Below are 25,412 nucleotides of genomic sequence, written 5' to 3'. Positions count from 1 at the left end.
ATCCATGATAGTGTTTGTGTTATCAAGCATTTTAAAGTAGTTTTAAGTTGTTTATGTAATATTTTAAAACATGTTAATTTTTTTTTCAAGGAGGACTTACTGCGTTTAAAGAAACAAATGAGGGTATTTTGCCAGATATGTCAACATTACTTAACCAACGTGAATACTACTGTTAAGGAACAGGTTAGTAATTGCTGCATTTTGTTATCCAAGCAACTTATTTAACATAAAAATCTGGGTAAATAATTTAATAGTAAGAAATGCCTAGTATCTGTGCATATGTGCTGTGCTGTGCTTATACTTAATAAAATTGGTATATTAATTTAAGAGTTTATATTACATGTGTATGTGCTCATGTGTTTATATGACATCACACATAGCGAATTAATGTTACTAAAAGAACATGTGAAATTGTTTTTTGTGTTAGTATTCATTATTTAAGAAATGAAATAAAGCTTTCCAGCTTTAATTTGATGATTTTTTTTTTTTTTTTTTTTTTTGAGACAGGGTTTCTCTGTGTAGCTCTGTGTGTTAGACCAGCCTGGCCTAAAACTCACAGAGATCCACCTGCCTCTGCTGGTATTAAAGGTGTGTGTCACAGCCACCACCCAGCTTAGCTTTAAAAAAATTTTTTTTCCTGTTTTTTTGAGATAGGGTTTCTCTGTGGCTTTGGAAGCTGTCTTGGAACTAGTTCTTGTAGACCATGCTGGCCTCGAACTAACAGAGGTCTGCCTGCCTCTGCCTCTGCCTCTGCCTCTGCCTCCCAAGTGCTGGAATTAAAGGTGTGTGCCACCACCTCCTGGCTTGAGCTTTAAAAATCTTAAGAAAACAACTAACTTAATAATTTCAAATACAGAAAATTAGATTTCCCCCGAAGCTAAATATATTCTTTTATTTCATTTATGAAATTTGCTAAGGAACTTGTTAACATTTTCCCCTTTATTTTAACAGGCCTTCACTATTCTATGTGATATATTGATGATCTTCAGTCATCAGATTATGTCTGGAGGGCGTGACATGTTAGAACCATTAGTTTATACTCCTGATTCTTCATTGCAGTCTGAGTTGCTCAGCTTTATTTTGGATCATGTCTTCATTGAGCAAGATGATGATAGTAATAGTGCAGGTAATTTTATTTTCATCATCTCATTATGTGTATATGTTAACAATATTAGTGAAATTCAATATGCAACCAGGTCTGCATTCTAGAATATCAGGGTTATAGAGCTCGAATAAAGATGATAAGGTGTTGCAGAGTATATGCTTTCAAGGTAAATATATGCTTCTCACTAGTGCTGTTACATTTCTAATTTGAATCTCCTTATGAGTCTTAGACTTTCATATTTAGTGATCATGTGATCTTTGAATGTTAGAAGTAGTGTTTTAAACTGATCTCGGGGCAGTACAAAATAATCACAATTCAAAAATAAAACTATTCAGCTTTGTTTTAAGTTAGTCTTCATATATCATATTCTCCATATTATATGGCCTGCTCCTTTACTTTAATATGAGGTCATGGAAGACCAAGTAATAATTGGTGTTTTCATTCTGCTTTTTTCTTCATATATTAATTCATCACTTTATATTAATTCCAAAAAGAACATAAAATTCTAGATTTGTCTTGAGATCCATATTTAAGAATATGAATATTTTTGCTCACAATGTAGCATACCTAGAATACAACTGGGAAACACAGAGTAACCAAAAGTATGATTGACAATCTATTAATGATGTTCATCAAGTATGTCTACCCTTTGGTACTCTAGCTGCGTGTATCTGAGGATAGTTATGAATGTGCACATATGTGCATGACAGTATCAAAAGTTGGATACACTGAACATTTATGCTTTTAGTTTTTCGCCTTTCACTCACAGCTGTTGGTACATGCTCTTGGGTAGGTGGGATAAACATAGTAAAAATGGCAATCTTGCCAAAAGCAATCTTCAGATTCAATGCAATCCCCATAATATCCCAGCACAATTCTTCACTGACCTTGAAAGAACAATACACAACTTTATTTGAGGAAAAAAAAAAAAGACCCAGAATAGCCAAACCAACCCTGTACAATTAAAGGAACTTCAGGAGGCATCACCATCCCTGACTTCAAGCTCTTCTATAGAGCTATAGTCCTGAAAACAGCTTGATATTGGCACAACAATAGACAGATAAAAAAATCCTGATATTAACCCACACACCTATGAACACCTGCTTTTTGACAACAGCTAAAAGTAAACAATGGGAGGAGGAAAGCATCTTCGACAGATGGTGTTAGCACAACTAGATGATGGTGTGTAGAAGACTACAGATAGGCCCATGTCTATTGCCATGCACAAAACTCAAGTCCATATGGATCAAAGACCTCAACATAAATCCGGCTGAACCTCTTAGAAGGGAAAGTGGGAGGTTCCCTTGAACAAATAGGTACAGGAGACTGCTTCCTTAATATTTAACATCAGTAGCACAGACACTGTTCATATTCATTAAACAAAGACTTACTGATCACAGGATGCCTTTGATGGGGAAGAGAGAGAGAGAGAGAGAGAGAGAGAGAGAGAGAGAGAGAGAGAGAGAGAGAGAGAGAGAGAGAGACTGGCTGGCTTTTCCCTCAAGAATTAAAGTAGAAGGCATCTGAAATCAAATAGTTTTAAAGGTAATGAAAGCTTGTATAAAGTGTAGTTATATAGAGGAGGTTCATCAGGTTGGCAACTTTAATAGAAGTTGACATCTATAAAATCCATATGTAAAGATGAGAAAGTCTTTTTAAAAATTGTATGCATGGTCATAGTTGAATTCTAAAATATCATGGAAAGTTGTGTTAGTTAAATACAGTGTTGGCTTCATTTAGACCATTGCATATCAAATGAAAGTGAGCTTCAGTTTTGTAGGAACTTCCTTGAATTTGGCTTTCTGTCTTCAGTGCTTAGACACCTTTTTATGTTAAGCTTTTTAAATGAAATATATTTTTGTTCTATAGGAAAATATACATTATTACACATTTGTATACACTCACCCATCTTTCTCAAATTTAGCTACATTTGTAGTTTATTTTGGGGGGGGAAGACATACCCTAATTTGTGTCTCTTCTCCAGTAGTTTTTTCTTAACTTTTACCTAGAAATAACCAGTCATAAAATTGGTGTTCATTATATATTTCCATTTTACTTGGAAGTTTTCTGTTAAGAAATGTTCTGTTGTTAACTTCCATATAAATGCTTTAAATGTTTTACAGCAAACTTAAATTTTGAGATTATCTTTCTTTTTATTGTACTTGCTTTATATTTTACTGTTAGTTAGCCTTAATCAAATACAGGTCTTTCTTTACTTTTCTTCCCTTTTCTTATTTTTTTTCTTATTTTACATATCAATCCCAGTTCCCTCTACTTCCCATCCTCCCATGGCCACTGACTCGCCCCCATCCCATTCCCCACCCACTCCACAGAGAGGGTGAGGTCTTCCAGGAGGGATCATCTAAATCTGTCAAGTCATTTGGAATAGGGTCTAAGCCCTGCCTCCTGCCTCTAGGCTAAGGGAGTAGCCCTCCATGGGGAATGTGCTCCCAAAGTCCTTTTGTAAAACTCTAAGAATGAATTAGATGAGCTTAGTGATAATAATCATCAATTTCTTTCACTACTTTGTTCTGCTCCTTTTCCATTACGATTATTTGAGGGTCAGTGTATGTTAAAAATATGATTGAAGTAAAATGCAAGATGGATTTATTATTGGGACTCTTGGGCTTCCCCTGCAGATGGTCAGCAAGAGGATGAAGCCAGTAAAATTGAAGCTTTGCACAAGAGAAGAAATTTACTTGCAGCATTTTGTAAGCTAATTGTATATACTGTGGTGGAGATGAATACAGCTGCAGATATCTTCAAGCAGTATATGAAGGTAAGGTTGAAAATGTACTGTACTGTTCATGCTTAAAAGAAGTTTTAATAATGGCTTGACTGTGTTGTCGCCATTGCAAGTTTTTAAATACTGAATTACTTTTGTGTAGTGTTAAGTATTTATCTTAAGTCAATTAACATTTTGAGTAACATTTTCTCATATCTGTACTCATTTAGTTGATGGACATTTTGTTTTGTGATTATTTGCATTTTGTATGTTAGAAAATGACCCATCCCAGGTTAACTGTAATCATAAGAAATTGCATTCATGATGAAAATACTTCTTTATGAGTTAGAAGCTACTCATAACTTTTAAAACTGAGATACTCTCTTTTGAAGCAGGACTTCAGAGAATATTTTAAATTATACTAAAAGAACATGGCCCATGTTAGAAGATGTTCTAATATTTTCTCAAGTAAAAACATATATTGAATGTAATTTTGAAGCTTTTACTTTTTTTCCTCTTTTGAGTCAGGGTTTCACTATTTAGCTGTCTGCCCTGAACTCACTATGTAGCCCAGGCTGGATTTGAACCCATATGTGTCTTCCTTCCAACTGTGGGATTTAAGGCCTGAGCCACTACACCCAGTGTCTTTACTCTCTATAAATAAAAATACATATAACTTGGTAAGGCCAATTTAATTTTTTATTATTAATATTTTACTACAGGAAAGTTTAGCATCACTTAAAAGTTGTTATATCCTTTGGCATGATGAATGACTTTTACATTATAAGGCACATCAATTTTTTTTTTTTGACAAACTTAAGGTTTTACATTTATATGTGAATTGAGTGAGGTCAGCTTTTTTTTTTCCCCCCACATCATGGAGAATTTTTATTATCTCTATATTTGGCCTCAACTTTATTAAAAGGTACAGCTGACAAAATCTATAATGTAGGTGTGGTGTCAGATCTCTGTAAGTTTAAGGTCAGCTTAGTCAACATAGGGAGTTCCAGGCCAGTTACTCACTAAACATCGTCTTAAAAATAGTGCATTTTTCCTGTATATTCTTCTGTTTTCTTTGATAGTTATTTATATAGGTGTTATAAATTAGAAAAATGTACATTTTTATGTAATGCAAATTTCAGTCACATCAATTTTCTTTTATATGCTGTTCATAGGCTATTTATCCTATAACCAAATTATTAATTTGGCTAGGATCTCATTAAAAATCAACATGACCTTAAAACCTTTAGTTTAAAAATTCCTGTCTTTGAAAGTACAAAGGCATACTTTTTTGTGCTTAGAGGATTACCTTAAACTTAGTCTTATTGTTCAATAATTTTCAGAGAGTAAACTCTAATTTGCATCTATTTCTTTTTCTAGTATTATAATGATTATGGAGATATCATCAAAGAGACAATGAGTAAAACAAGGCAAATTGACAAAATTCAATGTGCTAAGACCCTCATTCTCAGTTTGCAGCAGGTAAGACTGAATATCAGCTTAAGTTAACATCACAAATGTAACAATTGAAACTGGGCAAAGGATACAGCAGACAATTCACAAAGTAGCATTCCAAAATATTCACGCTCACTCACTAGTAGATAAAATATAGTACAGGAAGTTTATACACATGTGAAATGATTTACTCTGGCTAATTGTCTTACTCATTACCTCATTCATAACTTGAAATAAGATCATTTTAATCCACTCTGAGAAATTTTATTGGTCTTTTTTTCTTGTTGTATGTTTATGTGGAGTGTGTGTGCGTGAATAAGTATGTTTTCAGTTACAAATGTGGAGGACAGATATTGTGGTTTTCTTTCTTTTTTAAAAGTATTGTCTTTGATTATTCTCCTTTACTGAGCTGGGTCTCTCACTGATCCTGGACCTTGCTTAACCTAGGATTATAGGTAGAGTGCAGAGTTCCACATCCACTTGGGTGCTAGGATTTGGACTTTGGTCAACTTCATCCACTAAGTCACGTTCCCAGCCTCCTTCCCTGTTAAACTCTGTGTGTGTGTGTGTGTGTGTGTGTGTGTGTGTGTGTGTGTGTGTAAATGTGCCAAATTGTACATGTGCAGATCTCAGGACAACTTGGGAGGGTTGGTTCTCTTCATCTACCTTGTGAGTTATGGGGATCAAATTAGATCAACAGGTGACAAGACCTTTACCCATTAAATTATCTTGCTGTTGTCTCTCGGTTGCCCAGGATATCCTGACCTGGAATTCCTTTTGTGTTAGTCTTTTGTGGGCAGGAGTTAGAGATCTGTGACACTATACCTGGATAGCAATGTTTAAGTATACGATATTTTTGTGGAAGAAAGAAAATGTGTGTTTGTGTGTGTGCATGTGTGTTTGTGCGTGTGCCTTTATGTGGTTTCTTTTGACTGCGGTGCTGGGCCTTGTGCTTGTTAGGCAGATGCTCTCTACCACTCAGCCATATCCTTATCCCTGTAGTATCTCTCTCATTGTTAACTATACTCATTATATTGTAGAGTTAATTTCTGGAACCTAATCATTTTAATTGATGGTTCCTATTCCACTGCCCTATTTTGTAGCAGTAATTACTTTATTGTCTGTATCTTTGGCTTCCACTTTGTGAGGTTCTATTAAGTTTGACCACATGATATTTGTTTTTCTATGCCTACCTTGTTTCACTTAATGGATTGTCTTCTGCATTCATCCAGTCTTTTGAAAATAACTTATAATTTCTACCTTAAAAAATTACCTTTTAAATGCTAAATAATACTTTGTGTGTTTGCTGCATTTGTATGTGGTACATTACTTGTTCATTAATGTGTGGACAATGAAGTTAGTTCTATCTCATGGTATTGTTAATAACTGTTCTAATATAGTGAACATAGGAGTGTTGAAATCTCTTTGAAATAATTATTTTATTTTCCTTGGTATGTAGATATTTTTGTCATTGTAATAGTTATATAATACTCCATTTTTTAGATGGATTATAAATTATAAACAGGTGTTGAGGTCTTTTATAAATAATAAATAGGACTAAATATTTCTTTTGGATCAAGTCTTTGGATTACTAAGTTACAGGATATGATAGTTCAAAAGCTTCTGCTACTTTATTTATTTATTTATTTATTTTTTGCTTCTGCTACTTTATGATGGAAGTTTATGGTGTAAAGATAGCATTCATGAGACCCTTGATTTCATCACTGTTACCAAAAAAGCAGAACATAGTTGTGTAATAGCTTATAATGGGCTTTCCTTTCTGTATGTTTTAATATGTGTTTGTACCCACTTAATACCAACTGATAGTGGTATCTCTATTTTAAATAAGTGATGTGATGCAATTATGCCCATTTTGGATAATTTTTTTAGTTTTTGATATTATCAGTGCAGTATATCATTTTCTAATTAGGTTAATTCATACTTACCAAAAATACTGACATTGTCTTTTTTTTCCAAACAGCTTTTTAATGAGATGATACAAGAGAATGGCTATAATTTCGATAGATCATCTTCAACATTTAGTGGAATAAAAGAACTCGCTCGACGTTTTGCTTTAACTTTTGGACTTGACCAATTGAAAACAAGAGAAGCCATTGCCATGCTACACAAGTAATCAATCTCCTCATACTTTATTCAGTGCTTGTATTTTCATGTATCTTCCTTTTTTGTCTAATCTTTGTTTGGAATGGCTAGTTAAACTTGTTTCATTATTACTTTATAAACTTCTCTTTTTTAGGATATGTATTTTTTTTTAATTTTGAAATAATCTGTTCTCATTTTACATACCAATCCCAGCTCTTACTCCTTTCCCTCCTCCTGCTCTTCCCGGGTTTATAAGCTTCTTACATTACATGCTGGGGGGGGGCGACAGTGAACGCCTTTAGTCCTAGCACTTGGGAGGCAGAGGCAAGCATATCTCTGAATTCTAGGCCAGCCTGGTCTATAGTGTGAGTTTCAGGAAAGCCTGCTTTCTTTTTCCTTTCTTTTTTCTTTTTTCCAGTTTTTGTTTTAATACATCCTAACCTCAATTTTCCGACTTCAGTTTTCATTCCTTCTACTCCTCCCTTTATCTCCAACCCCCCCCCCCCTTACCTATAACCATTTCTTTTCCTTAATGTCTCTTCATATAAGAACAGGCCTCTGAGGAATATCCACTGAATGTGGCGTAACAAGTTGCAATAAGACCAGGCACAGACCCTCATTGAGGCTGGACAGGGCAACCCAGTAGAAGAAAAAGGTTTGAAGAGCAGATGAAAGAGTCAGGAACACCCCAACACCCATTGTTAGTAGTCCCACAAAAACAACAACCATAATATCTATACAGAGGACATAATGCAGACCCATGCATAGCCTTTCTTTCCCAGTTTCATCTTCATTGGGTTTCTACTGTGTTATATTTTGATAAAGCACAAAGGTGATCAATTGTGGTATTTATAGTGATATTAGTGTGGTTAAAGTGGGCCTTGATTAGAGTTTAATGTTTTTGTTTTATTTTAAAGCTTTCTGTAAGTTATAAGTAGGCATTATTCACTTTTAAGATAGCCCTATGGAAAAAATATATCATGGGTAATATGTTGATTAGTATGTGCAAGAATTTGGGCTATTTTGTGGGAAAGAATATTCGAGTACAGAGTATATGCTAAGCTTTTTTGGCATACTTTTGTAATCCCAGGATTTGGGAGGCCTAAGCAGTAGAATCCTAAGTTCAGTGCTAACCTGTGTTATAAAAAGAGATCATTAAAAAAAAAAAAAAAAAAAACAGAAAACAATGTAGATTAAGCCAAACCACATATACCTCATGGCTAACTGGTGTGTATGTGTGTGTTATTTTGTGTTATAATGACATGCTGATATGATTTTTAGATGAACTTTTATTTTTAAATTTTAAAGTATTTGCAACTAAAGTAAACATCATATTTCTTTTATTTCCTTTACAGAGATGGCATAGAGTTTGCTTTTAAGGAGCCTAATCCACAAGGGGAGAGCCATCCACCTTTAAATTTGGCATTTCTTGATATTCTCAGTGAATTTTCTTCTAAACTGCTCCGTCAAGATAAAAGAACAGTGTATGTATTAGCTTATAAAACTTTTGTTTTTCACCTCATCAGTTTTTAAAATTTTTACTGTATTCTGTACACAGTACTGCTCTTTAGTGTTGTGAGTTTGACTCCCAGTGTTTTTGTGACTTTTGAGATATAACTGGAGTGCTTTGTGTATTCTTAGCTGAATTCTTGATCTATCCCAGCTAAGGTAGCGTTTACAGGACAGGCGTATCCTGTTTCATTATGTATTGTGAATTGTGGCTGTTCTGCAAATCACAAAAACAAAAAACAAAACAAAAAACCTGCCACCTGTTTTTTTTTCCCTCTAACTCCTCTTCTCCTCAAGTTAGTGTTTAAAGAAATTGCTGTGTGATAATTTACTAAAATGGTAACTGTTGAGATAGACTTTATAATCCCTGCTCTCACCCCTACCTTCTTGAGGTATAAGGGTGTAGAAAATTAGAAATGCTACATAGTTTAACAATATCATTTGCAGTTTTAAAGTAGACAAAACTAAATGTTTACTTAGAGGTTTGGATCTATTGACTGGGAAAAGAGTTAAGTACTTTCAAGGGCTAAGGGGATATGAGTATGTAGATTCCATGCATACATTCATTTGTAATAGAGATCCAACTCTATTATTGGTTTCTCTGCACTTTATTGTATATAAAGTTGTTGTAGTGAAAAATTGCATTGCCTAGATGCAGTGTCCTGTGTGCCTGTTGACCTACCTATTTGGGGATTTGGGGGACTGAGAAGGATTCCAGGGCAGCCTTAGCAACATAGTGAGAGTTTCTTTCCCATATTTAAAAACGTTTTTAAAGTTGTATGTGTATTACATGTGTATGCACATACATGTGGGCTAGAACACACATGTAGGTCAGAATACAACCTGTGAATGATTGTACCTTCTTTCTACTCTCTGGGTCCCTAGCATTAAACTCAGATCATCTAAGCCTTTGCCTTTCAAACATAAATCTTAAACTATTAATCAGAGAAATTCTCATTAAATAATTCTATTTCTTCTCTAACAGATGATCAAATCTGAATAACTCTGATAGGATTCAATAATTTTAAGGATATGGGGCAATAGAACTGCGTATACATTATTGGTGACATAAATTGTTATATGATTAGTTTTGGAATGATCTAAACTTTACTTAGTAAAGTTTACGTTTTTTCTGTCTCCAGGCTCAGTCACTTATTTCATATGTACACACTGTATAAAATCTTTGAACCATGCATATAATAAGAACTATTAAAGGACAGTGAATGTTATAATATTTGAATATGAAAATCTCAAAATAACCTCTCCTCCTAGAATATGACCATAATGGCTCAGGTTATGGAATATTGTCAAAATTGGTTGACTTTGAAGTATAGTGTTGAGTACAAACAAGAAAGCTTACAGAAACTATATGTTATCTGTTTTAAAAAAAAAAATCAGCTTAGTGGAAACCCAGGTACAAAGATAAATAGAAGAGAAACAGGAATGGCTTCCACAGAGGCTACTTACTTATTTGTTTATTTTTGTTTATGGAGGTGTTTTCCTATTTGTGGTGCATGTACATGAATGTATAGGTACATGCATACATGTGTGTGTGGAAGCTAGAGCAATCTGTTGGGTGTCTTCCCTTCGACACGTTTTCTTAGCCCTATTGTCCACCAACCTCTAATAATTCACCTGTCTCTGTGCCCCAGTGCTATATTTATGGTATTTGCAACTGAACCCAGGTTCACATAATTGCAGACCAAGTACTCTTTAGCCCACTGAGCATGTCTGTAGCTTCCTCATTGTTAATACCCTGTTAGGGGATATAGTGGGTGTAGAGCTCTAAGTTTTCTACCAGTCAGTTTATTTCGGCTCAAAATATGATTCTCAGATATATTGGATGGTTAGCACAAAGGGAGATAAATCTGAAATGATTAGAATTATTTATTCTAATTACTACAAATATTTGAATTTTATAGTATAGTTTGTAAGTTTATCTAAGCATAATATGGCCTTTCTTAAGTTCTAGTGTCATACTGACCCTGGGATCCAAATCATGACGACACTGCCATTTTTATGATTATGGTCACATTAATTTGTCTTAAGTCTTTATTTCTTCATCTAAAATGGAGAGAATGTTTTCCTTATAAAATTGTAAGATTTGTTAAAGAAACTTGAGAAAAGTGCTTGGCACACCGTAATCATATGAATATTAGTTAAATTTTAGTGTTAGAATTTTATATAAAAAAGCTTAAGGTAATTTGGATTCAAGTGTAGATATATGTTTTCCACCAAGCTGAAGTTTAATAGATAGGGAATATATATGTTTATTTAGTACCAAGGACATAGCAGATATTTAACAAATGTTAAGCTGAAAAACTCTCATGTATTTCATTTAATTTGAGGTTTTTTCAGGACATTTTTCTCTTTATTGTGCTGCTGTGGTTGAGATTAAGTAATAAAGTACTAGATGCAGGTTCTTATGAGGTTGTGTTGCTTGAACTAGCAGCTCTGTGCATCAAAGTTAATAGTTTCTACTTCTTTTTTAGGTATGTTTATTTGGAAAAGTTCATGACCTTTCAGATGTCACTCCGAAGAGAAGATGTATGGCTTCCTCTGATGTCTTACCGAAATTCCTTGCTAGCTGGTGGTGATGATGATACCATGTCAGTCATTAGTGGAATGAGCAGTCGGGGGTCAACTGTACGGAGTAAAAAATCAAAACCGTCTACAGGAAAACGGAAAGTTGTTGAAGGCATGCAGCTTGCTCTCCGTAAGGACATAGTTAATACTGTTGAAATTTATTCTTACTGTTGACCAACTGAATTGTCATTGAGACACCTTGCTTTTCATGTGAAAAAGTTACTCAACAGTAGCTTGTATAGTGTATTAATTATGCCTAAATGTGCTGTTTCAACCAGTTTACATCCATAGCAATCAGTTCTGTCAACTCTTTCTGTCACATTCTCCATTTTCAGATGAGAAGTAATACAGATAGATTGTTACCCTTTAAGTCACTGTTCTGTACCGTATGTATATGAAAATGGTTCCAGTATGAGAGATCAGATCATTTTATTGTAACAGAACATTGAGAAAAAGCTGTATTTCGGTTCAGAAATAATGAAATAACTGTAAAGAATATGATAGAAATTAAAGTGATATTGTCACATATGTAGGGATGCTTATGCTTTGTGGTGGTAGGCTGTAAGAACTACACTGCTGTAAGGCGAAAGTAGGTTTTAGGAAAGTCTTTGTGTTTGGCTAAGTACTCCTGTCTATAGCACCCAAAAAGTGGTTCAGTATGGGACATTTTTCTTTTCTTGGTAGCTCTTAAACAACTGAGGATAGTTGTCAGGATCGCTTATAGTTATGATTGCTGAGAAACAGGCTCAAGATTTGACATGGTAAGGATGTGGTGCCTAATCTAGAAGAGCCTAAAGGCTGGTGGCTTCATTTGTATGGAAGCATCTTCACTTATGTATCTGACTTCACCTGGATTGTCTCAGAACCCATTTATATTGTCTCCATATCAGCATCCCACAAGCTCCAAGAGCTATTATTGTAAAAGAGGATGTAGAAGCTTCCAGTGTTGTATAACTCCTTTAATGTTTTGGCTAGGAGATTCCAGGGAAAGGATACATGCCTTCACATCATTTTTTTGTTTTGTTTTCGTGAGACAGAGCCTTGTTTTATATCCCGAGCTGGTATTGAACTTATGAACCTCTTGTCAATTTTTCCAAGGGATGGGACTACCAGTGTAAAGTGTGTAGTACTAAAATTTGTTTGCTAATTGATTTCAGTGTCCTTTTCTAATCATAACACATTAACATATCAAACTTTAGAATTTTAAGCCTGGCTATGAAGTCCCAGCCTATCTGCAACTGAAGAAAGAGCCCTAAAATTGGAATGTGATGCTTGTTAAGAAACTATAAGAAGTATCATTTCTAGTCAATAAGTTAGCAAATTAAAAGGATATATCTTGAATATGATTATACACCTCAAGAAGCTTTTCTTTGAATATTTAACAATTTGTGTTGAGACACAACATCACTCCTTTATAGTCTTTGCAACATTTTTATACATTAGTACTTATATAACATCTTACAAATATATTATTAATGAAATGAAATTTTTACAGACAATATAAATGATCTTTTTAGGTATTTGAATATCTATATATAAATTGCCATTAATAAATGAGTGGAAGATGTGGGTGGTGGTAGTTCATAACTTTAATGCCGGTGCTTGGGAGGCATAAGCAGGGGATCACTATGTTTTGAGATCAGCCTGGTCTACAAAGCAAGTTCCAGGACAGCCAGAGCTGCCCAGAGAAACCCTGTCTTGAAAAACAAAACATAAATAAGTAATCAGGTAGAGAGAGGGAGAGAGACAGATGTGTGTGTGTGTGTGTGTGTGTGTGTGTGTGTGTGTGAATGGATGGATAAATGTCAGGTCAATTGATAATGACCCTGAACTTAGTAGAACTCAAAATAGTCTTACTACATTATATTACATGCAGTTTATGTCTAATACCTTGATTACTTGGGTATGAGCACATTTATCCTCAAAACTAAAACACTGTACAGGTAATGAAGTTCATGTACAGTCAGTCTTCATAGTAATTAGTTTTACCTTACTATTAACTCAGTGACACTGACATGTGAACTTGTCATTTGTTATCATGAGAACACATATTTTTGTTTGGGAGGGTAGATTTTACAGGTGTGACTTTTTACTAGTACATACTTAATTTACATATAGACATGTGTTTTCTTTGACATTAAGTTCTTAAGTTATATAGACGGAAAACCACCCTTCCTACTAATCTCCATCCTTACTACCAAATTGGATTTCTCTGGGCAACATGCTTACTCTACTATCTGGCCTGTTCTCTTTAACTAACCTTTCTGTTAAGTCTACCATCCATACTACTACCATACATGTTTTAGTGAAAACATAATCACCAAATTGATTCATTTTCTTCAGTCACCTTAACTCTTTTGTTTGGTTGCATTGGATTTTGAAACAGAATCTCACTTTGAACTTCTACTCTTGCCGCCTTGTCCTGAATGCTGGTAATTGCAGCGTCCCTACCATGCACGGGGCTACATCTTGAAACCTGTTTCTTTATCCAGTCTCACCTTATTCTTTTTAATCTTCACATCCATGTATCAGCAAGGTGTTAGTTTGAACCATAAGAAATTGGCGTTTTTGTAGGTCAGATAGCAACATATTTGATCATTGCTGTTTCCTAGTGCAGATACTACCTGCTCTTACTTACTAACCATTACTCTGGGCATCTATCTCTAATCTCTTACCACTTGCTGTTGCAATTTGCTTACCTGTTCTTTCTTTACAGATTATAGGGCTGAACATATACCTTTGTGTGACCCAGTTTCCAGCTCTAGTATATGGAAGCAACCAGATGCTTGTTGTTTTCAATGAGTTATATATCCCTCCAGATGAGTTAGGAGCCCAACTTGATTGCTGTCAATTTTCTCTTTCAGCTGAAGAAAGCAGTAGTAGTGACAGTATGTGGTTAAGCAGAGAGCAGACACTGCATACCCCAGTTATGATGCAGACACCACAGCTCACCTCCACTATTATGAGAGAACCTAAAAGATTGCGGCCTGAGGATAGCTTCATGAGTGTCTATCCAATGCAGACGGAACACCATCAAACTCCTCTTGACTATAAGTAAGTACATTTGATCATTTTCTTTACTAGAACTTTATTAATTACATAGAAAAAAGTTAAGTTAAAAGAAGAATAAAATTCTCCTTGAAGCACGCAGGTAACATGGATGTTAGCTCAAAGACAACAAGAGGAAGCAAGGCAACAGCAGGAGAGAGCAGCAATGAGCTATGTTAAACTGCGAACTAATCTTCAGCATGCCATGTAAGTGAGAGTGCCTTATTGTCTGAGTCTAGGAAGTTCACTAATTCATTTTAACATACTTTAATGTGTGCCGTATCTACAATTTCAGCAAACTCTCTAGAGTAACTAAGCTGAAATAATCAAGGAACTAGATTTTGGTCTTTCCAACAGAAATGTAAAATGTTTCAAGTCAAATATTAACTAGTTAGCCAAAGGACTGATCACAGTTAGATTGATCTGTTGGAAAAATATAAATACGAATCCTTGTTTATTTTGGTACACAGAATTAAAACTACATTTGTGTTACATCTTAATTATATTCCCATCTTAGTTCAGGTCCTCATCTTTCACCTGAACTATTATAATTAGCTTTCTAACTGGTTTTCTTCCTTTAAAACCCCCACCCCATTTATCCACTCACCAAACCTCTCCCCTTCACACTTTCCACCGCTCCATCATTCACACTACCATCAAGAATTATAATTTTAGAATACAAATCCTACCATGTAGCTTTCTGACTTACAACTTTTTCCATGGCTTCCCATTGCCTGCTGGATAAAGTTCAGTTTCTTTACTTAGTTCATGGCATGCAAAAATCTTTCAAAATATGCCTCCTGCTTCCATTTTAGTATATCACATCTCATTACCTGGAAATTGAAAAAATCATGGTGAAAACAGACTTCAGTGTCACCTTAAGTGAAACTGTAATCATCTGTGTTCCCATAACACTATTTATTGTATTTCTTACAGCATTTGCTATATTGTATTGTAATTATTTGTGTATTGCAATTTTGTCCATTTCTCTAGACTGTGAGCTCCTCAAGAGCAGGGAACCTCATTCATTGCTTGATAGAGCTTGACACATAGCTAAGCAAATGTTTCTGGAATGAGTAAATGTTCATTGTTTAAAATTTGTTCTTGCTTTGTTTTCACTGGATTCTGTATGGAAACTTGATAAATACTTCAGAAAAAATGCTGACAAGTAGATGAGATCATGCTTTATATACATGGCAAAAATGTTATTCTAATTATTTTAAGTTTGAAAGCATTGTAACATAATGTATTTTTTTAAACTTGGGAGATAGTGATTGTTATCTCTTTTAAAATTTATATTTTGTTTTATTTTGTTGACTTTAAGAATCACCACATGAATGGTGGAATGTAAATATTCACTCTAGTTATCCTTGTAGTGGTTTTATGAACCTCTATGGATGCACTAAATATGTGCCATTATGACTTGTCCCCTGTGGTCATTATCTGTTCCTCTTGCTATATTTGTCCTTATTTTGTATTTTACTTCATGTTTGATTGATCCTGCAATTGACTCCTTAGATTCCAATTAAACACCCTCCAAGCAGTTCAGAATTCTGACATATTTGTCCTCTTAAAAACTTGACACCAGTCCCCCAAGATCTTAGAGATCTACAACATCTCATTATTGAGTACCATTTTGATTATTCTTTTTGTTTGCAATTTAGTTTGGTTCTTGGTTGTAGGCAATCTCCAGACAACTAAAAGGGATAATCTGAGTTAAATAGATATCACTGGAGGATTCTTTCGGTGGTTGTACCATAAATGGTTGATTGCCCGAAACATTAAAGTACTTTTGCTTTACAATGATTTTTCTTTCATTAATGATACCTACCCTGTAAGTAAAATAATTTCTGAATTACATATTCCTCCATATCACATATGCCTTCAGTGTACTGTAAAGGAAATACAGAATGGATTTCTGGTTTTTGATTATATGATCTGCAAAACCCACAGATTGCCTTTGCTTTTATTTTCACAAAAGTATAATAAAATTGTCTTTTGTTATCCAGAATTTTTATGCCTGACATTATCAAATTTGTTCAGAAAGCCTGAATCAGGTTTTGTGATGCAATATAGTATTATATACATTGAAACTACTTAAATAATTTAGGTTTTGGTGAGTTGTTTTGGTGGGATCTGAGGGAATCTTTGGAAAAGAAAAGACAGTAATGTCAGCCAAACTGTGGAAGGCAAGAAGTCACATGCAATTTCACCACTGGGCTGCCTACTTTGTGCTGATGTGGGCTAATTTGTGAACCTAGTTTATTTTCCCTGTGATTTTTTTTCCCTGTGATTATGTGAAAAAAAAAAAAGCTTTTGTTCTTGGTGTTATTCTTCAGCTTTATATAAATTCTTGACTTTGAGTTTCATAGTGTGGAACAATTCAGCTTTGGGCATTAAGTGTTCATTTTTATATGAGGCAGAATTAATTCTCTTAGTGTACCCTTTAGCATTTGATGCATATATTGTAATGTATATCATGTTGTCAAGTTTGTCTGTTTTCCTATAGTATATTGTAAGCTCCTTGAGGGCAGGAATCCTCCTGTTTTACTCAGTTTTTTGTCCATAGGACACAATAGAAGCCTGTCATGGAGTAGGCATCATGGGAATGTGTGAATGAATGTTTGGTTGGTTGTTGTACACATTTGGCACTGAATGAATGAGTAACTAATGATTAACATCAGTGTTATGTATAATCAGAATATATGCCTTCTGAAAATGTCGTTTCTTTGGTCTTTTTTATGTTTATTAATTTGTACCCTGCCTACTTTCCAAAAGGATTTGAGGTATCTGCTCTGTTCACATGTGGAAAAATTCTCATTGAACATTGTATATGGCTTATCAGAAGTAACAAACTAAATGTATTGAAGTAATGTAGAATAAAAAACTCTTTAGTATTTTTGAACAAGTGAACATTGGGATTTTGACCCCATTGATGACATGATCAATGCCTAATCATTCTCCCTGACCTTGAATTCCATCATTTTCCATTATACTCGAACATAGAAAGATACATACTTGCTGCCTATATATCATTAGTCATGACATTGGTTCAGATCTTTACCTTGTTTTATATTTCTCTAGTCGGCGTGGTACAAGCCTAATGGAAGATGATGAAGAGCCAATTGTTGAAGATGTTATGATGTCCTCAGAAGGGAGGATTGAGGATCTTAATGAGGGAATGGACTTCGACACCATGGATATAGACTTGGTAAGAAACATCCAGAAGTAAGAAATATTTTCCTCTTTAAATCCTTTGAAAATAAAGTTGATATTTCTTAATGAATGATTAAAAAATTAATTCTACAAAAATGTTAAAGTCCTTTTCAGGATTTCAGTATATGAGAAAGGATTGAGGCATATATGTAGTTGGTGGTGAGGGTGTTAGATCTTAGATTGATGCATCTGTACCACATTAAAAAAAGATTCTTCCTATGTCCAACATTTATACTAGATGCTTGCATTCTTCAAGGTTGCTTTCAATCCATTGGCTGTTGTCAGAAAACGATTAGGCCAGTGCATCCATGCGCGCGCGTGCACACACACACACACACACACACACACACACACACACACACACACATACATAGGAGTTTGTTCTGGGTGAGGCACATGGAAGGGCACATAATTTAAGATTAAAGTTATGTCTTTAGGTGTAAAATGCTCATTGCATGGGACAGTAATAATTGGTTAATACGTTAAACTGAATAGGCTGAATATACAGTAGGTGAACAGATTGAGTAAATACATGCAAATGGTCTCATCTGGACAGTGGTGGCACTCAGGAGACAGAAGGAGGAAGATATTGGAGTTCAAGGCCAGCCTAGTCTATTGAAAAAGTTCCAGGACTGTGAGAGCTACACACACACACACACACACACACACACACACACACACACACAAGCAAAAATATATTTGTTTTGAATTATCTTAAGGCATAATATTGACTTGGTTGCAAGGTTGAGCTAAAATTCAGTTTCTGAAGCCTAAATGTATTTTTTAAAAAAATATTCCAACATTTTAAAATCAAAATTGTACATTTATATTTGAAGTTAATTTAATAGTATATTATAAAGGGCTTTATTTTGCTTATTTTAATTTGACTGTGAATATCAACTATTACTCAATGTTTACATACTAAGTTTTAAAAAATGTTATGAGTATATTAAGTAGCATCACTTTCTAATATTTCATTTTCAAATATATTCTTGGTAGAAATTCCTATTGCAATTAAAGTAAAATTACTTGAAACTTGAGAAGGTAAATACCTACAAGATTTTTTAAAAATAAGTTACATGTGGTTAGGGTATAGGCAATATGCTTATTTCTTTTTTTCATGGGAAGGTAGTTTTGTGGGGGGGGGGGGAACGGAGAAAGAGAGAACAAACTGATCTGTCTGGTTCCTCACAGAGATGGCAGAAAGAGAGGCAATATGCTTATATTTCATTTTGGCAACAATCTCATTCAACTTTGTGATAAAAATTATATTAAATATATAATTGATTATAAATAGAAATTAAGATATTAAACCTTAAAAAAGTTAACTTACCTAAGGACAAGATACCCTGTAATTTGTAAAGCTGAACTTATAACAAGACAAGTCCCTTTGGTATTTAAGTGCTATTTCGCATTAGAGTAATATGGTGTCTTTCAAGGAAAATCATTTTAGAAGAGTGAGTGAGTGTGTGTGTGTGTTACAGAGAGTTTTGAGACAGGGTTTCTCTGTGTAACAACAGCCCTGGCTGTCATAGAACTTGCTTTGTAGACCATCTTGGTCTCGAACTCACAGAGATCTGCCTGCCTCTATCTCCCAAGGCTAAGGTTAAAGGCATCACAATGCCTAGCATTTTTTGGGGGGGGGGGAGTGAAAAAATATGTTCCTGTTTTTACTTTAAGACTATTTTCCTATTGAAGTCCTTTGTACTTAAAACCATCCTGAGTTTTTTTGGGCATTTGAGGTTGGCAAGCAATGATTGAAGTATTTTGAGGTACACTTGAAAATCACATAGACCATAGAACTAATGACATTAATATATATGCACATTTATATTTACCATCTGGTTTATAGGTATAAACAAACATCAACTTTATCTCTTCTTTCCTTAGCCACCATCAAAGAATAGACGGGAGAGAACAGAACTGAAGCCTGATTTCTTTGATCCAGCTTCAATTATGGATGAATCAGTAGGTTTAATTTAAATATGCCCCAGGAAATTTTAAATCAAAACTTTAGGCAATGACCTGATGCGTTAATGATAAACATCAAAATTACTTTGGAATTCTTGACCAACTTGGTTTTGACATTAAGCACTTAAACCTGTCTTGTAGGTTTTGGTTGCCTGTTGAAGGTTTTGAAGTGAGGGAATGATATTAATCAGAATTGTATCTCAGCAAGAATTCTTTGGCGTTTATGGGTGGACAGAATAAATAGGGGAATAATTATAGTATAAAGGCCCGATGGAAATTGCTAACATATAACTGAGAGCAGTAGCACACATCTGTTATTGCTACACTTTGGAAACTGAAAGAGTGTCATAGGTCAAGACCAGTGTTGATCACACTCCCTCAGAAAGAAAAATGAAATACCCAAACAAGGGTTTTTTGATAATGAAGAGTGAGATTGAGGTATCTAGGTTATAATATTTTGCTGATCTCCAGATAGGTATTTTATTCCCAGTCCCTTTAATACTTCATGCATTCTTTCATTGGGATAATTACACTGGAATAGTAAGATAGGTTAGCACATGTCCCAGCCTGAATAGACTGCAGTCTTTGAAGCAGTGGCAATTCTCTTCATTTTGAATTCTGCCTGACATGATAATTATTTAGCTTTGTCAAATAATTTGCATGCCTTTCCATCTCACCCATTCATGCTGCTTCTTCCCTAATCCTTGCTTGGGTAGCCACCTCTCCATCCTCTGAGGTAGTATTATCTTCTACTTACCCATTTCCTTGCCCTGGTTGACCTTATAATCTACTTTCAGGCATGTTTTGGAAATGTTTTGACAAACCAAGTCATATATTCATAATTGGTTGTTTGCCATGAAAGCATTATAGAGAAGTGCATATAGATACCTTTCAACAGAGCTTCTTATTTTTTTATTATGTGGTGCTAGTAGTTGAAGTTGGACCTCACATGTGCTAGGTAAATGTCTTATCACTGGGCTATATTCTTAGCCCTTTGGGAGAGAACTTTTTAAAATCATTCTTTCTCAATTTATAATGTGCAGTTAAGTCACCCAGAGATCTTTTAAAAATACAGCTATATTTTTATTTGTGATGGTCATGAATGTGGCCTGAGGTTATGCATCTCTAACATGTGCTATTGATGCTTCAGGACTGCAGACATTCTTTGATTACATGGTTGTATAGCAAGAGGCAACCTGAGTTATCCATTATTCTATAATTTAAATGTATATTGAATTATGTAGTATGTAAATTTTTATTTAAAAGCATCAGTATATTAGTTTGATAGTAGTCACTGCCATATGTACTTATCTAAAACTTAAATTAGTTCTTATTTGTGTCAAATACCAAAATGATAAACTGTAGTCAAAATTAATGTGGTAGGTAGAGCTTTCCATTTTTTATCATGAATTTATCTAGTGCCATTTGTTTCCTTCATAACATACTATGGGTACAAAAAGACATTTGTCAGAGTACTAAAATAATGAAAGAGCCATAGAAACTACCCTTTAGACGTTTAACAAGAAAAAAAGGAACCAATATTTGTATTAATACTTTATACATTCTAATATATATTGACTATTGGAAGTAAATAGTAGACCTTGTTAATTTGATAAGGTTTTTGATGTCTGTGATAATGAAATAAGGAAATGAGCACATATGCCCATATGTATGTAATTTTATACCATTACCACATGATGGCAGCAGTCACATAACTGAGTGCTAAGTAATCTTTAAAGGTTTGGGTAATTTTAGAAGTCTTTGATTCTTTATTTCAAATTTCCATGACTTTAAAAAATATCTTTGTAGTTCATAGTGTCTTAATTATAACATAAAAAACGGGCCTCAGAAGATACTAAACGTAAAAATGTCTTCTTACAGTAAATATAGAATAATCTAACTTACGATAAATGCCATCAGAGTAGAACTGGAATGTGAATCTCTTAGTGCCCATTTCTAATCTCTAATTCTAAATGAAGTAACTCAAAACACTTAATATATAGATACATTAGGCTACAACTAAACAAATCTTAATTATCTTTAGAGACATTATTTTCACATTGCCTAGGAATGGTAGTATACAAATTATGAGAATATCATTTTGCAGTTATGTACACATAAGATTCTAGTTTGTTATTATAACTGGTTTCATACCTGGAAACAAAACTGGTTTATCTCCTATGATTATGATCATTTTCCTACCAGTATTTACACTACACTCCAAAGTTTAAAATTTGTCCTTTGAAATACATGCTTGAGTATTTATTAATGCTGACCTCAGAAGTAGGTATGGTGTGTTAAGTTTCTCTTACTTGAATTATCTGTAGCATAAAATTAACAAAGTAGAGCTTAGTATAATGAAGCTAGTTTAATATTGTAATAGGGAAATCTGGTTATATTATACTGTACATTAAAAATTGACTACTACTAGAGTTGGAGAGATGGCTCAGTGAATAAGAGCACTTGCTGTTCTTCCAGAGGACCTGTGTTCCATTCCCAGCACACATATGATGGTCCACAATTGCCTGAAACTCTGGTTCCAAGGAATCTGATGCCTTCTACTGGCCTCCAGAGGCATGGCATTCATACATGCAGGCAAAATCCTGAGACAAGTAATTGCCCTTTCTTCAGTTATTGGAGCTCTACTTAAAATCCTAGAGTATTTTGGCCAGAAGAAACTGTAAACCTCATCTGGGCCTCTTTAATTAAAACATTCTAACCACCCAATTCTTGACTAACCAACAAGAGAACCCTAAGAGTTCTTAGAGAAACAGGAAGGAAAAAGGAGTAGTCTGGTAGTTGTGATTAATGGAGAATATGTGACTCCTTTTCATTTTCATTAATGGAAATTCCACACACTTTACTTGACAGTTTGCCACAAGACATTAATTTCCATTTGTTTAAAAATCAACAACATGTGAAATATGAAAAGAACCGTGAGGTTCTGACTTCTGTTCAAGTGAGAAATCTGAACCCTTTGCGATCTTGCTCTCAATTCCTTCTGGGTTTGCTAGCTGGTCTTGCTTGCTCATTTACAGTAGTTTTGCTTAATTGGCTGAATAAGTGCTAGAATTTTAATGGAAACATTTAACATAACATGCAGTAAAAGTTATATGTTGCTTCAGTGTAAAGGGTGGAGTTTTGGTCTTCACATTCAGATAGATGCCAGTTTAAAGAAAACAAAACTACCCACTTAAGGTTACCAGTATCTAAGTTCATAAGATTTTTATACTTTCCAATGAATCCTTACTAGAAGGATATGTAGGGAAGTACATTCATTTGTTCATTCAACAAATGTTGAGTTCAGGCTTTAAGGTATTATATAATAATCATGTTGGAGCACCTACCGTTAGTTATGTTTGTGAGTTAATTGACATTTTTATGGGTACTAGTGTTATTTTATTATTTATTAATGATTATTTTGTAATTATGTCTCAAGAGATGTTTTCAGAGTGATTTTATTAATGTTTTATTTAATATAACAATGATAAAGTATTATAATATTTAGAGATTTTTACTAAGACATGAATGACTATTTTAACGAGATTTTTTTTTTCCCTCTCTCATTAGGTTCTTGGGGTGTCAATGTTTTAATACCAGTACACATTTAAGTCTGTGGTGAAGTCATTTTCTAAGTGGAAGAGGAAATTTTAAAATAAAGTGTGGTAGATACAGTGAAATTCTGTACAGATTTTTCTCTAAGGAGAATATAACATGCTTATGCTTACCAAGATGAAGTGCATTGAGGGGCAGTTTTGTTTGCCTGAAAAAAGTAAAGGACAAGTAAACAATTTGATGATAAGCTACAGTTTTTCTTAGAAAGTAAATATTTTATTTATGCGCTGTTAGTTGGCTTTTAAATGAATTATTTCATGCTTTTTTAAAAAAAATATAACAATCTGAAGAAGTATTTGGTACAGATAAGAATCTTCTCACATTTATTTACTGGTTGTACTAAATAATGATGACCTCTGCTGGATTTCTGTTTACATCAGAGAAACAAAAGTTAAGGATGAATTTATTCCCTGACCCCGAAATTGTAGTATAGAATTGTTTTTAGCATTCAAAATTTAAATGCTTAAAACATCAATCAACAAAACTTTGTTTTAAATGTTGTAATTGTGGAAAAAAGTTAAACTTATAAGCAGAACTTTTACAATTTTTTCATCTAAAATGTATTTTAAGATATTTTTAAAATTCAAGAGCTTCTGTATACTTTTCAGAAATATCCAGATGCAGTGAACTGCCAGATGGTAACCAGTCTCAAACATGCTTATCCCATATCAGCCCTGAAAGTTTGCTTGTCCTTTAAGATAAAAATGTAATGTTGTGATATTCCTTCCAGTAGTGCCACTGTATTTTGTCTCCAAATAAAAGAAGCTTATTGTAGTATGTTTGCAGAAAAATTCTAAACAAAAATTATACAGCTTATTAGAGTGTGGGAATAGGGATCTAAATTTTAAATAAAATTATATATATATATAAATTGGTGCTGATTTTATAATTGCGCAGTTTGTTTAGTTTTTTCTTACTTTTAAATTCCAACTTAAAATTATGAGGTTTCAGAAATATATTGAAAGTTTAACAATGTTTAAAAATAGAAAAGCATGACTGTTCATGCTTTAAAATGATTTTTAAATTTGTATTTTATATTGTTTTATCTATCTGTCTTTGCAAGCAGTCTTCAGGTTAAAGATACTTCTAACAGGTTACAGTACATTTCCTCTGTATGTAAATTAGATGGGATAATAGAATTCATAACCCATAATATTCTTTGAAAGCTAAGCTTTAAACTTCATTTTATGTCCTTTCACCAATGAATTAGTTTAAAACAGAAAGTGGCCACTTGCCATTTTGACATCAACTCATTTTGCGAGGCTTAGGCAGCTAGACATCGTTTAAAACAAAATATTAACTTATATTACATGTATATCTATCCTTTGTCAGTCGTCTCTCAGTTCTTGAGGTATATTATTTTAATCATTCCATGCCTTAATATGCTTGCAATACAAGAATATCTTCAGATGTGAGAATACCAAAAGGCTTCTGGTTTTTTGAGTCAGGAAATCAACAAGCATTGGGCTGTGGTAGCCAAAAAACCATAGGTTAGCTGAAAGACCACAAAATACACTTATTTTATTAATTCATGGTTAATGAATAAAACCAGACTTGTCTAACATACTTTCCATCAACAAACATTGTTATGTGCAAACGTATTGCATATGTTCTTTTACACACCACTGCATTTCCTAGAACTGCTGAGAGGACTGTATATATGATTTTAAACCTAAGTTGATTTTTTTTTTCTCACTCTTGAAAGGAGTACTTCTTTGTGAAAGCAGTTCTTACAGCTTTGTTTTCAACCAGCTAAAAATGTTTTATATATTACTCTAACCTGTTGTCCTCCACATTCTATTGTCCTAATTGTACTGTTTTCTGATTTGTATTTATGTCTTGAGACAGTAACTTTTTGAATAAAAATAAACCTACAGTATGTTGTATGCTTTATCTCTTGTAATTGAAAGGGGAGGGTAATTCTAAATGCTTTATAAATTATATCTATTATCACACTTTAATGTGTTTGAGTGGGACTATTTATATAATACATCACCAAATTATATTTTTAATAAATCACATATATTTTTAAATGTGACTAAATCCCTAGTTGGGTTGCTTAAAATAGAAACCTGTAAC

At 33.9% G+C, this 25,412-nt stretch overlaps 1 protein-coding gene across 4 annotated transcripts in view; it reads left to right on the top strand.

Moving 5' to 3' along the window:
* Positions 1 to 25,212, top strand: part of Stag2 (stromal antigen 2) — a 114,818-nt gene extending 89,606 nt beyond the window's left edge. For 3 of the 4 annotated variants that reach the window (XM_051179094.1, XM_051179096.1, XM_051179095.1), the window contains exons 23-34: positions 91 to 183; positions 952 to 1,126; positions 3,745 to 3,884; positions 5,211 to 5,312; positions 7,267 to 7,415; positions 8,744 to 8,872; positions 11,390 to 11,613; positions 14,348 to 14,537; positions 14,628 to 14,738; positions 17,616 to 17,742; positions 19,638 to 19,715; positions 23,289 to 25,212. In XM_051179094.1, coding sequence (XP_051035051.1) covers positions 91 to 183; positions 952 to 1,126; positions 3,745 to 3,884; positions 5,211 to 5,312; positions 7,267 to 7,415; positions 8,744 to 8,872; positions 11,390 to 11,613; positions 14,348 to 14,537; positions 14,628 to 14,738; positions 17,616 to 17,742; positions 19,638 to 19,715; positions 23,289 to 23,312 — 1,542 coding nt within the window. In that variant the 3' untranslated portion in view covers positions 23,313 to 25,212. The remainder of the gene's footprint in view (positions 1 to 90; positions 184 to 951; positions 1,127 to 3,744; positions 3,885 to 5,210; positions 5,313 to 7,266; positions 7,416 to 8,743; positions 8,873 to 11,389; positions 11,614 to 14,347; positions 14,538 to 14,627; positions 14,739 to 17,615; positions 17,743 to 19,637; positions 19,716 to 23,288) is intronic. The other variant, XM_051179097.1, reaches the window with a different exon arrangement.
* Positions 25,213 to 25,412: the final 200 nt, after the last annotated feature.

Source organism: Phodopus roborovskii, unplaced genomic scaffold, assembly GCF_943737965.1.
Source record: "Phodopus roborovskii unplaced genomic scaffold, PHOROB, whole genome shotgun sequence".
Taxonomy (NCBI): Eukaryota; Metazoa; Chordata; class Mammalia; order Rodentia; family Cricetidae; genus Phodopus; species Phodopus roborovskii.
This window is presented reverse-complemented; position numbering and strand designations above follow the sequence as displayed.